We start from the raw sequence: 14348 nt of genomic DNA on the forward strand, positions 1-14348 counted from the left end.
TCAGGGATCTGTAGTCTTTATTACAGGATAAAAGACAGGGATAGGATGGAGGTGCTCCAAAGAATTAAGGGGACGGAGAGAAACCAGTGGAAGTGGGTCTGTGGAGAGGGTAGGGCTCATTCGAGAGAAGGAAGCGGAGGTGGCTGTTCGAAGCAGAGGGAACGACACGGCGGAAGATGTGAGGAATAGGGTAGCCGGTGGCCAGACAGAGTGAAAAAGAGCCCATTCCAGAGGGACAGAGACAAAGACAAGACGGTTGATGGAATCTGAGCATCGATTCCAACTAGAAATACTAATTCCATTCCACGGGTTCGGTTGAAATCCAATCTCGGTATCCAGTTCTGGTTGACGTGGCCTAAAAACAAAGTTGGAAACAAAGTTTTATTCATTTGTTACTGCAGTTTGGAAACACCTGGGGATAGTTTGCAAAAAAAGAAAAGAAATTAAAACAAGATGGGGGGGGGGAATCGATCAATCAATTGATAGATGAGATAGATAGAGGATAGATGATAGATAGATAGATGATAGATAGATAGATATAGATGATAGAGATAGATAGATGATAGATGATGGATAGATAGATGATAGATAGATAGATAGATAGATAGATAGATAGATAGATAGATGATAGATAGATAGATAGATGATAGATAGATAGATAGATAGATAGATAGATAGATAGATGATAGATAGATATAGATAGATACATGATAGATGATAGGTAGGTAGGTAGGTAGGTAGGTAGACAGATGATAGATAGATAACTTGATAGATGGATAGTTAACTTGGATTTTGGAAGTAATGGCTGTTTTTTTCCCCTATTAGTATTGTAAGATGTTTTGCTTTGTGTTTTCCATATGTTATATTTGTTATAAATGTGGAAAATCAATAAAAACAATTGGCAAAAAAAGATATCAACCCCCCGAGGGAGATATATAACTATAGCTATAGCTATAGATATAGCTATAGATAGATATAGATATAGATATAGATATAGATATAGATATAGATATAGATATAGATATAGATATAGATATAGATATAGATATAGATATAGATGATATAGATATAGATATAGATGCAATGGGCAGTGTTGGCTACAACTTCGCTGAATTACTCAAGGCAAGAAGTCGCAGAAGAAGGAATCTAGGAAAAGTGCCTATATAGGAGCTGTAAGTTATCTGACGAGAGCGGGCCGCGAGCCAGGCAAATACTTGACCCCCGGGGGTCAAAAAAATAAGCCGTGGCCGGATGTAACAAATTGCTCCAGATTATCGAGATTTCGCAGCCTGTGCAAGAAAAGGAGCCGGCAAAGGAGGCTGCTCTGTGTGTGGGCTGAGAATTAAACAACATCCCACATGGGAAAAGGTATCGGAAGAGACGGAGAGTGACTCACGAGCTCTGGGATAAGGAAGGAGCAAAGGTTTCCACGTGGTGGGTTTTGCTGCTGCCCGGCGAGATGGGGGCTTGGATGGTTTTAGATAGGCTTACCGGGATGCGGGTGGCACTGTGGGTTAAACCACAGAGCCTAGGACTTGCCAGTCAGAAGGTCGGCAGTTCGAATCCCTGCGGCGGGGTGAGCTCCCGTTGCTCGGTCCCTGCTCCTGCCAACCTAGCAGTTCAAAAGCACGTCAAAGTGCAAGTAGATAAATAGATACTGCTCCGGCAGGAAGGTAAACGGCGTTTCCGTACGCTACTCTGGTTCGCCAGTAGCGGCTTAGTCATGCTGGCCACATGACCCGGAAGCTGTACGCCGGCTCCCTCGGGCAGTAAAGCGAGATGAGCGCCGCAACCCCAGAGTCGGCCACGACTGGACCTAATGGTGTGGGGTTCCTTTACCTTTAACAAAAGCTACCAATTAGCAGAGCTTCCATATTCGGGGGCAGTGTATTTCTCTCGATACCAGCTGCTGGGATTGGCAATCTGTTTTCTTTATGCCCTGCTTGGGAGCTTCCTATTTTGGACTCACAGCTGTCCATGGAGGCGCAGATCCATTCTGTGTCCAGGGCAGATGTTTACCAGCTCCATCTGGTATGCAGGCTGAGACCCTCCCTGCCCGCAGACTGTCTTACCATACTGCTCTGGTTATCTCCCGCTTGGACTACTGCCATGCGCTCTACGTGGGGCTACCTTTGAAGGTGACCTGGAAACTACAACTAATAAGAATAACTACCAAACGTTTAGAAGACATCTGAAGGCAGCCCTGTTTAGGGAAGTTTTTAATGACTGATGTTTTAATGTATTTTTAATCTTTTGTTAGAAGCCGCCCAGAGTGGCTGGGGAAACCCAGCCAGATGGGCGGGGTATAAATAATAAATTATTATTATTATTATTATTCCCCAAAGCAACATTTTTTAAAAAATAATAATAATTGAGGAACAGCCCCCATCAGGAAGTCCCCCGTATTTTCCTTAATACAGTGGTACCTTGGTTCTCAAACGCCTTGGTTCCCAAATGTCTAAAACCCAGAAGTAAGTGTTCCAGTTTTCGAACGTTTTTCGGAACCCGAACATCCGATGTGGTTGTCGGCTATTGTTTCCAGGACACCTGCACCAATCACAAGCCCTGCCTTGGTTTTCGAACATTTCGGAAGTCAAACGGACTTCAGGAATGGATTAAGTTCAAGAACCAAAGTATCACTGTATTTGGCACTTTTGTTATTGCTGTTTATTTTGGTTTTTGTTTTTGAGACTTTTTCAGTTAATTTGTTTTTGTGACTGTGTGGAACCCAGTTCAGCTACTGATTGATTGATTGATTGTGTGAGTGTGGAAATGGATCAAAGCCCCCCCATCCAAACAAGGACTATCATCAGTGCAGCTAAGAAAATAATAATAAATTTAATTTTTATCATCTACTGTCTTGTTTATTTTATAGTAAATTGCTCTTTTAGTGGTTGCTTTAAAAAATCTGGAACAGATTAATCTGTTTTGCATTACTTTCTATGGGAAAGCACGCCTTGGTTTTGAAACGCTTTGGTTTTGGAACGGACGTCTGGAATGAACTAAGTTTGAGAACCAAGGTATACCATAAGTGAGTCTGTCTAAGCGACTCAACTCACAAGGCGGGATGGACTGTAAAGATCCACAGAGAGTGTACAGGGATCCAGCAGGTTCCTTCACAAATTACTTGCTGTGGTCTACTCTGTGGAGTCCATATATTAGAGATGGACAGAGTAGCCAATTCTGTCCTGTTTCATTTCACTGGAACTCAGTTGCAGATCTGTTGCTTTGCGTGCAGATTCTGTGAACTTTTTTTAAAAAAAGATGTGCGCACGCAAAAGTTGTGCACACATTTAAAATGTGCTCGTTTGCAATGTAAACTACACATTTCTAAAAATGTAAAATAAGAATCCTTCGGTGCTTTTCAACTCTTTCATCTAGAAAACATACTTTTCCCATTAGATTTCAAGATAAAAAAATATATTTTCTGTGTTCATCTTTTGCACACTACCAACTGCTTCATTAAATCCCGTTCGGCTTCAGCAAATCCAGAGAAATGTGCATCTCACAGGGTCTTGAGCAAGTTTGGAAGCCTCAAATCTGATTGGTCCACTGTGGAAAGTAGACCAAACAATTTTTTCTGGTCTCTATCACGTACTTCCAAAAGGAAGATCAGAATAACAGTGATTTGCTGTGATGAAAGGAAAAGAAGGAAGGACAAGGGAAAACATTTTTGTTTTCTTTCTGCTCCTTATTTTTCCATTGTTAGGTTCTGTCCAAATTTCCACATCAGTTTCTGATTTTTTAAAAAAGTCCTTTTGAGTAATTTTCGATTCAGCATCATGCAGCAATTTCCCCCTTATACACACTTTATTATATTCCATTTTGTCCAGAATACACATCTTGCCAGCAAATCGCCCCAATTGGTGATGCATTTTGTATATTCTTCTGCATGCTTTACCATAGTACAGTGGTACCTCGGGTTAAGTACTTAATTTGTTCTGGTGGTCCGTTCTTAACCTGAAACTGTTCTTAACCTGAAGCACCACTTTAGCTAATGGGGCCTCCCGCTGCCGCCGTGCTGCCGGGGCACGATTTCTGTTCTCATCCTGAAGCAAAGTTCTTAAAACGGCCGCCCAAATATTACTTGCTAAAAATTGGAAAACACAAGAACTACCAACAGTGGAAAACTAGCAGATGAAGATGATGAACTTTTCAGAGCTAGCTGACCTGACTGGAAGAATCCGTGACCAGAAAGAAGAGGAGTTTCAAGAGGACTGGAGGAAATTTAAGGGCTATTTGAATAAATATTGTAATATAAAAAAATTAGAAATTACTTGAAAGAAACAAATAGGCCTAGGATTAAACTAAGTTATAATTAAATGGGATTTAGAATGTTAAGAAAAGTGAATAAGATGGACTATAATTGGAAATTGTTTTAGTTTAATAATAATATCGGAAAGCTGTTACTTTTAATTACAAGGAAACTCAGAAAGGAGGGATTTGAGGAAGTCAACCAAGATGTTTAAAAGGCTGGATTTGTGAAGTATTAAGTTTGTTGTTATTGTTTATCTGTTTATTGTTCACTTTTTTCTGTTTTTGTGTATCATTTTGCTTTGTGGTTTGTGTTATCATTGTGGAAAAACTAATAAAAAAACTATTAAAAGAGAACAGAAATCATGCTCTGGTGGCACAGTGGCCCCATTAGCTAAAGTGGTGCTTCAGGTTAAGAACAGTTTCAGGTTAAGAACGGACCTCCAGAACGAATTAAGTTCTTAACCCGAGGTACCACTGTATTCAGAAGGATTTCCTGGCTCTGTGAAAGCTCAGCCTAGCCCTCCTGCCTACAAGCCATCGGTGGCCCTTCTCTCCTCCTCCAGAAATTTGCCCAATTCTCTTTTAAAGCCACCTAAGTTGGCGGCTGTCCCTGACTCCTGTGAGAGTTCCATAGCTTAACTCTGTGATACGTGAATAAGTCCATCGTTTATCTGCCCAAATCTTCCAACTCTCAACTGTGTTGCATGCCCTTGAGTTCCAGCGTTAGAAGAGAGGGAGGAAAACTGTCCTCTGTCCTCTTTCTCCTTGCCATTCACTCGAACTCAGCATCCTGACTTTATCTTCTCCTCTGGTTTGCTCTCTCCCTGGGGTTTTGCTGACCGGATGAAAGCCCATGTTTTAAAGAGCTTCGGCCCCAGAAGCTGGGATAATTTCAGATCTCCCTGAGCAAACAAGATCAGGAGGCAACGACAGATAAATAAACCAGAGCAGCGGGAAAACAGGAACTGATAGTACAGAGTTTGGATTGTTTTCTAATTTATCTAAGACACACAGATTGTTTTTTCCCCCTTTGCCCACAAAGTTGTGGTTGCATCCTAGGTCACCCCCCCAAAAAAAGAGCCTAAAAGATATCAGCAGAGGTTCTGAGAAATCAGATGTTTCTGTTGCTGTTCTGTGTGTGTTTTTCTTCCAGGAAGAAATATGGACTCAGTGACTGTGGAAGAGCTGATCGGAGCTCCTTTGCAATGGCAAAATCGGCTGCGTTCTACATTTAAGGCTATAGGATACCACTTTAAACAGCTCTCGTTTGCCCCCAAAGAATCCTGGGAGCTGTAGTTTGTTCAGGGGGCTGAGAGTTGTTTGGAGGTCCCTATTCTCTGCCCACAATGACAAACCTAGACACCATCCTTAAAAGCAGAGACATCACCTTGCCGACAAAGGTCCGTATAGTTAAAGCTAAGGTTTTCCCAGTAGTGATGTATGGAAGTGAGAGCTGGACCATAAAGAAGGCTGATCACCAAAGAATGGATGCTTTTGAATTCTGGTGCTGGAGGAGACTCTTGAGAGTCCCATGGACTGCAAGAAGAACAAACCTCTTCATTCTGAAGGAAATCAGCCCTGAGTGCTCACTGGAAGGACAGATCCTGAAGCTGAGGCTCCAAGACTTTGGCCACCTCATGAGAAGAGAAGACTCCCTGGAAAAGACCCTAATGTTGGGAAAGATGGAGGGCATAAGGAGAAGGGGACAACAGAGGACAAGATGGCTGGACAGTTTTCTTGAAGCTACCAGCATGAGTTTGACCAAACTGTGGGAGGCAGTGGAAGACAGGAGTGCCTGGCGTGATCTGGTCCATGGGGTCATGAAGAGTCGGACACAACTAAACAACAACAACAATTCTCTGCCCAAAGCCACAATTCCCAGAGCTCCCTAGGAACAGGGATTGATAGTTAAACCACTCTGAGAATGGCAGCTCTTTGAGGGGTACAGGGTCATCCAGTCCAACCCCCTGCAATGCAGGCATCACAGCTCAAGAATCCGTGACAGATTATGTGGAGGACTCCCTGGTCCTGAGTGGGGTGACTGTGCCGCTGAAGGACCAGGTGCACAGCCTGGGAGTGATTTTGGACTCACAGCTGCTCATGGAGACGCAGGTCAGTGCTGTGTCCAGGGCAGTTGTCTACCAGCTCCATCTGGTACGTAGGCTGAGACCCTCCCTGCCCGCAGACTGTCTCGCCAGAGTGGTGCATGCTCTGGTTATCTCCCGCTTGGACTACTGCAATGCACTCTACATGGGGCTACCTTTGAAGGTGACCAGGAAACTACAGCTAATCCAGAATGCAGCAGCTAGACTGGTAACTGGGAGTGGCTGCCGGTCCTGAAAGACCTACAGTGGCTCCCAGTACGTTTCTGAGCACAATTCAAAGTGCTCAGACCTTTAAAGCCCTAAACGGCCTCAGCCCAGTATGCCTGAAGGAAAGTCTCCACCCCCATCGTTCTGCCCGGACACTGAGGTCCAGCTCCGAGGGCCTTCTGGTGGTTCCCTCCCTGCGAGAAGCCAAGTTACAGGGAATCAGGCAAAGGGTCTTCTCAGTAGTGGTGCCCACCCTGTGGAACGTCCTCCCATCAGATGTCAAAGAGAAAAATAACTACCAAACTTTTAGAAGACATCTGAAGGCAGCCCTGTTTAGGGAGGCTTTTAATGTTTAATAGACTATTGTATTTTGATATTCTGTTGGAAGCCGCCTAGAGTGGCTGGGGAAACCCAGCCAGATGGGTGGGGTATAAATAAATTATTATTATTATTATTATTATTATTATTATTATTATTATTATTAATCCAACCTCCATTGAAAAATCTCCAAGGAAGAAGAGTCCACCACCTTCCAAGGAAATCTGTTCTGCTGTTGAACAGTTCTAACCATCAGGAAGTTCCTCCCAATGCGTACTTGAAACCCAAACCACTTGATTCTTGTCGTTTGATTCAGTTGGTTTGGTTCCTACCCTCAGGAGCAGCAGAAAGCAAGCTTGCTCCATCTTCCATGGACAGCCCTTCCAGATATTGGAAGATGGCCTTTCATATCTCCTCTTCTCCAGGCTACACATACCCATCTCGCTCAACCATTCCTCAAAAGTTTTGGTTTCCAGACCCTTGATCGTCTTGGTCTTCTTCCTCTGCACCCATTCCAGCTTGTCAAATAAAGCCCTTCATTTTGGATAATCAGCAAGGGCCCTTCACTGAAATTATCTAATAATGGAAAGCTACATAAATATAGTCCCATTCATACCAAAACCAAACCTTTTGTGAATAACTGTAGTTCTCCAGATGTTCTAGATGCAAGCCAACTCCCATCACTTCACAACATCTGGAGAATCACAGTTTCCTCACCCTTTTGCTGTATATGGATCGATCTATTGAAGATCTCTTTCAGCTTCTGCCTTCTGGAAGAAGGTACAGGGTTATAAAGACTAGGACTAGCCGCCTGAGAAACAGCTTCTATCCAAATGCGATTTTGGTTTTATACACAGTGTAAGGTAGTCTCTATGGGAGTATATTGTATTCAATTATGGGGTATCAGAATTTTTAGGGGCCAATCAGGTTGGGATAGCAGGCTTGTTGGTTTTTGAATGTCTGATGTAGATTTTTCAATTTTGTTGTTCTGTATGGGGCAATGACAATAAACATTTTCTTATCGTATCTGGGGTGGTGGGTAGGGTGGGGTTTCAAAAACAAAAGAATGATGACCTTGTTCTGCTTACCTGCCATTCAACTTGCCATGATATGCTTCACAAACGCTGGGGGAAAAAGGAAGAGAGTCATTACTGTCTCAGAGGTGGTGTTGTGTAATGGTTAGAGTGTTGGGCTAGAGCTTGGGATATGAGGGTCTGAATCCTGACTCAGTCATGAATCTCACTGGGTGTCAAAGACCAGGCTGAGGAGTACTGCTCTGATGAGTAATGGTGGGAACCTCTCCCTCCCGCTGCTCTTGACCAGAATCCTGAAGTTGCCCAGGAACAATGGAGCAGTATAGATATGGAGCAGTGGTTTGCAGAGGGGCATAGTTCTGAAGGCAAAAGTTGAGACTGTGGGATGTGATACATAAGTAGCAGTCAAGTACAACATTCCTTGTTTTCCTAGAGTGGACATGCGGGGGAATGTTTGGTCCAGCCAGTTGAAAACTTCCTGTTTCCTCCTGGCTGGGACATACTTCCTTTGCATGTGACTAGAGGTGGGCGTGACCTCACCTGTCCAGGTAACAAAAGGACAAGGCACGCAGCGCTCTCTCTCTCTCTTTGACTTCCTCCATCGTCGGAGCAGCTTTTTAGCTAGAGACGCTCTGTTAGCTTCCAGCCAACAGAGGACACTGGGATTATCCCCATATGGCAGCCTTTCTCAACCTGTGGGTCCCCAGATGTTGTTGAACTACAACTCCCATCACCCCTAGCTAGCAAGGCCAGAGCTCAGGGATGATGGGAGTTGTAGTCCAACAACATCTGGGGACCCACAAGTTGAGAACCACTGCCCTATGGGATAGCTCCACATGTATATACTAAGTAAGTAAGTCTGCCTTCAGGGATTCATCTGTGAACTGATGTTGTAAGTAAACTTCTTTTATTGACTTTACACAAGATTGTGGCATCTTTATTCTTTGAAGAGGGATATAAGGGGACTTACCAGGAACATACAATTCGTATGATAGTGAGAGGCTTACAGAAGCCTGCAACCAGCTACCCGCTGTGCGTTTAAAAGGGGAATATAAAACTCTGCTAAGTAAAGGAACTTGCTAGCGTAAGTTAGGAAGGATATTAATAAACAATATATCCTCTCCTGCCTCCCTGAACATTCCCACAGAGACGAACTGGGGGTGAACAGCAAAGTGAAGAATAACTGGAAGAGAGAGCTAACTGGAAAGTGTCAAGCCTATCAGTCCAAGGTCACGTAGAGCAGATAAGGTAGCTACATGAAAAGCACAGTGGTTGTGAGATCGGGTTGCAAGGCACAGAAGTGATTGGGGTGGAAACCTTAACTGGGAGCACCTTCATTCCAAGAAAGGCTGCTCTGTCTCCGAGAAAGGCTGCTCTGTCTCCCGGACTAGCCGACCTCGCAGGGATGTTATGAGGGTAAAATGGCGTAAAAGGAGAAGCACGTTGAGCTCAGAGGTGGGTTTAGGGCAGTGCGAATAGCAGTTGTGGTTGCACCGGGTGCAAAGCCAAGGAGGGCAGCTTCTCAAAGCCCAGGAAGCGCTTATCCGGCTTTGGGAAGGAGGCATGAGGACTCTGACAGGATAGCCAGTGTGAGAGCCAGCGTGGTGTAGTGGTTAAGAGCGGTAGACCCGTAATCTGGTGAACTGGGTTCGCGTCCCCGCTCCTCCACATGCAGCTGCTGGGTGACCTTGGGCTAGTCACACTTCTCTGAAGTCTCTCAGCCCCACTCACATCACAGAGTGTTTGTTGTGGGGGAGGAAGGGAAAGGAGAATGTTAGCCGCTTTGAGACTCCTTGGGGTAGTGATAAAGCGGGATATCAAATCCAAACCCTTCTTCTTCTCCTTCCTCCTTCCCAAAACTTGGCAAGCGCTTACCAGGCTTTGGGAAAGAGGTAGGAGGGCTCTAGGACCCTGCCAGAGCCTCACACCTCCTTCCCAAAGTCCACCTTAAGTCTGTGCTATAAGGGTTATTTATTTTGTGTTTTGTTTTTGAGGCCTTTTCAGTTAATTTGTTTTTGTGACTATGCTCAGCTACCGATTGATTGATTGATTGATTGATTGATTGTGTGACTGCAGAAATGGATAAAAGCCCCCCATCCAAACAATGACTATCATCAGTTTAGGTAAGAAAAAAAATTGTAGTTTTAATTTTTATCATCTACAATTCTGCCTTATTTTATAGTACAGTACATTGATTGTTGCTTTCATTTTATGGATCAGTGGTCTCGTTAGATAGCAAAATTCATAAAAACCACCCCCTGTTTTAGGGGTGGTTTTTAAAAGTCTGGAACGGATTAATCCGTTTTGCATTACTTTCTATGGGAAAACACACCTTGGTTTTGGAACGCTTTGGTTTTGGAACAGACTTCTGGAACGGATTAAGTTTGAGAACCAAGGCACCACTGTACCTTCGTAGCTGATGCAACCATTGGAGTCTTCCTGGCCGGCCATTAGCTTATCGACCTCTTCCTCTGTCAGCCTTTCACCTGGAACAGAAAAAAAGATTAAATTAATTAAATACTCCAATTTTCAGGGTTAAGAGCCCAAAGCAAATTACAAGTAAGGCTATGTGATTCGGTCAAAGCTCGAATCGCTGACTGATTTGGGGGAGCAAGATTCCAGTTTTGGCCAAGTCAGGCCCAAAAAGTTAAAATGTATCTGTATATTACCGTATTTTTCGCTCCATAGGGCTCACCGGACCATAGGGCGCACCTAGTTTTTAGGGGGGGGGGATAATGAAAATATATATATGCCCCCCCCAGCCCCAAAGAGCAAAGAAGCCAAGACAGCGAGTGGGATCCATCCCGCTGGCTGACTTGGCTTCCTCTTTAGCCCCGACCCCAGCCCCCAGAACGGGTCCAGGAGCGAAGGTGAGGTTGCGCACAACTTCGCCTTCGCTCCCGGAGCTTGCTGCTATCCACAAGCCTTCTGAGCCCGGCGGGAAGTCCCGCCAGGCTCCGAAGGCTTGCGGATAGCTGCCTGAAGCCCGGGGTGCGCCAGGAGTTGGCGCTGTGCTCCCCAGGCTTCAGGCTTCAGGCTGCTATCCACAAGCCTTCGGAGCCCGGCGGGAACTCCCGCTGCGCTTCGAAGGCTTGCGGATAGCTGCCTGAAGCCTGGAGAGCGAGAGGGGTCGGTGCGCAGGCTTCAGCGAAAGCCTGCATTCGCTCCATAGGACGCACACACATTTCCCCTTCATTTTTGGAGGGGAAAAAGTGCTTCCTATAGAGCGAAAAATACGGTATGTCCTCAGCCAGAATTCTGTACGCCCAGAAATGGAAAGAAGTTGTTGTTCCAACAAGAAAGGAGTGGACTTTTAAAACTATTGGACTATATTGAGATGGTGAAATTAACAGCAAAAACAAGAGACAAGATAAAATGTTTGTGGAAGAGTGGAGATCCTTTTTGGAGATAATATTATAGTCAAATGAAATTGCAGGCAGGAAGGGAAATATAAACAAAGGAATGAGAATTATAAAGGAATGTAATATGGAAAGAAGCAGAAGTCCCAGCAAAGGAGGAATGGATGCAAAAACTTGTGGAATATGCAGAAATGGCGAAACTTACCGGAAGAATAAGTAATCAGGATAACAAACTTTTAATAAAAGAATGGAAATGGTTTGTTGAATATTTACAGATGAATTGTAAACAGATAAGAACATTGGCATGACTATGGTAATATGTTTAAAGTACATATTTAAAGTAGATGAATAAATGAGCAAATTAAGTTAATTTGGATATGCAGAAGATATTAAAAATAAATTTAGAGAGGGGAGGAAGTCAAGTTTTGAAATGTCAAAAAGGATTGTAAAATCAGTGAAATGTAGAAACCTGAAAAGTATAAATAATGTTTAAATAGATAAAGGAATGTAATATGTATGTTACAGAAATCAGTATTATGTTTAAGGCAGTAGAAAAGGGATTTGAAGAGAAACATCATGAAAGGAAGGATGGATGTCAAAATGGCTCAGAGACTTTTTATCTGACTGTCTACCATGGCATTCCCTCTTCAATCAAAATGAGGAATTTCAGAGTGCTTAGAGCAACATCTTCCAGCTCACAGTCTTTGGTCCCTCAAGATTAACTGTGATCTCCAAGCAGAAACAAAGCCGGAAAATTCAGAAACCCTGAAGTCATCATTTGTCCCGCTCGACTTTGATCACAGCATCCGGCTGGAGAATTCCTTATCCCAATAACTTCATTTTTTTGCAAAGAAAAGGGAAATGAAGGACAAGTTTTTCTAGCCCTCAAGACTGCACAGAGAGCTGTTTGCATATATTTATTTTTAACCAGTTAAACTTTTTATTGCACTAGCAGTAGGCCATGGCATCATTCAGAAGGAGAACAAAAAGGGGGGGAGGGGAAAAACAACAACAATAACCATAAAAATAATCAGGCACAGACATACAATAAAACCGCAGTCACGGCTACTAAAATTATTTGTTGCATTAAATAGAATAGAATAGTTGTTGCATTAAATAGAAGAATAGAATAGAATAGAATAGAATAGAATAGAATAGAATAGAATAGAATAGAATAGAATAGCAGAAGATTCTCAGGGGAGATGTGCCAAATTAAATATCCCCTTTGCAGGACCAGAGATTCTTGGAGGACTGGAGTAAATATTTGAACTATTTGAAAAGCAATTGCAATAAACAGCTTACTCTAGTAGGACTGCAAGAAGTTTTGTAAGGGGGACTGTGCGAAATATTGCAGAGAAGATTATGAAGAGAGTTATTAGTTGAGGACGATTAAAAGTAATAGAAAAATTAAGAAATGTAGATAAAGTGATAAAGATTGAAAAATCTTCAGAGGTGGCCGATGGAAGTCCAAAACATTGTATAAGATAAGAAAATATGTTAAATGATGGTTGAAAATGGTGTGTGTGTGTGTGTGGATGCGGCTGGCGCTGTGGGTTAAACCACAGAGCCTAGGACTTGCCGATCAGAAGGTCAGCGGTTTGAATCCCCATAACGGGGTGAGCTCCCATTGCTCAGTCCTGGCTCCTGCCAACCTAGCAGTTCGAAAGCACGTCAAAGTGCAAGTAGATAAATAGGTACCACTCTGGCGGGAAGGTAAACGGTGTTTCCGTGCGCTGCTCTGGCTCGCCAGAAGCAGCTTAGTCATGCTGGCCACATGACCTAGAAGCTGTACACCGGCTCCCTCAGCCAATAAAGCGAGATGAGCGCCACAACCCTAGAGTCGGTCAAGACTGGACCTAATGGTCAGGGTCCCTTTACACACACACACAGATTAAGACACATGGCAACCTTCTACATATCTGGATATGCCTTACAGGGTCTCTCTCCTGTCAGCAATTGCGCTGCAGCATTCTGCACTAACGGCAGGGTCTGAACAAGAACGAGGAGAGCCTTGCATAATGAGCACAAGAAAGGCATATCCTGGCATAAACTGTGCATGAAAATATATATACTGGAGACAGTAACATGCAAAAAATGCACTCTGTTAGGGAACAAACACTTTGCGAACGTGTGTGAATTTGGCAAAAATTGCACGTGAACACGTGTATATTTTTTCACCCAATTGCTGGTGTGTTTTTTTGTGGGGGCTTTGAAAATGTCAACCATAAATTGACACGGAAATGTGGAGAACTTAACAGAAGACTTTGGGGGGGGGGAGAGAAACCAAAATTGACCAATTCTCACATCCCTATGCATGATCAAATCCATAATCTTTCAATGTGGGTGAGGGACGTGTGACCCCCCCCTCTCAAATGTTGGAACAAAGCGGAGAAGGTGTTGTGGCAGTCCTGCCCCTCCTGTCTGTGGCCAAGTGAACTTCAGCGTAACGACCCCCTTACATGCTTGTTATACAATTAGATCAATATATATCACAAAATGTATACTGCTAGTTTACATTGTGAACTGCTCTGAGATCTTGTGTTGAATGGCGGTATATACCGTATTTTTCGCCCCATAGGACGCACCGCCCCATAGGATGAACCTAGGGGTTTTTTGGGGGGGGAGGGAATAAAGAAAAAAAATTATTTCCCCCCCAGGCATGGGCTGGCCCGGGGGAAGCCCGAGCTTCCCCCGACCCCAGCCCCCAGAACAGCCTGCTATCCGCAAGCCTAGGGAGCCGCGCTGGTCTCCCCAGGCTTACGGAGAGCTGCGCGAAGCCCGGGCGCGCTCTTCAGCGCGCCCCGGGCTTCGGAATACAGGCAGCTCTGCGCAACCCTCGGGAGCCCAGCACGGCATCGCGCCGGGCTCCAGAGGGTTGCGTGGAGCTTCCTGAAGCCTGTATTTGCCCCATAGGACACACACACATTTCCCCTTCATTTTTGGAGGGGGAAAAATGCGTCCTATAGGGCGAAAAATAAGGTAAATCTTAATGATGATAATGATCCTTCCACCTATGTATTTATTTTATTTCTTAAATCTATATACCACCCTTCATCTGAAAATCTCAA

General features: G+C 44.0%; 1 protein-coding gene across 2 annotated transcripts in view; it reads right to left on the reverse strand.

Annotated features, from left to right (window-relative positions):
* Positions 1-14348, reverse strand: part of MYL3 (myosin light chain 3) — a 39299-nt gene continuing 24951 nt past the window's right edge. Inside the window, exons 5-7 of one of the 2 annotated variants that reach the window (XM_082192656.1) lie at positions 10330-10407; positions 7976-8011; positions 1-355 (exon numbers count right to left, since the gene is read on the reverse strand). In XM_082192656.1, coding sequence (XP_082048782.1) covers positions 7983-8011; positions 10330-10407 — 107 coding nt within the window. In that variant the 3' untranslated portion in view covers positions 1-355; positions 7976-7982. Of the gene's footprint in view, positions 356-7961; positions 8012-10329; positions 10408-14348 lie in introns of both variants that reach the window. The other variant, XM_082192657.1, reaches the window with a different exon arrangement.

Source organism: Podarcis vaucheri, assembly GCF_965113315.1.
Source record: "Podarcis vaucheri genome assembly, chromosome: 12".
NCBI classification, from domain to species: domain Eukaryota; kingdom Metazoa; phylum Chordata; class Lepidosauria; order Squamata; family Lacertidae; genus Podarcis; species Podarcis vaucheri.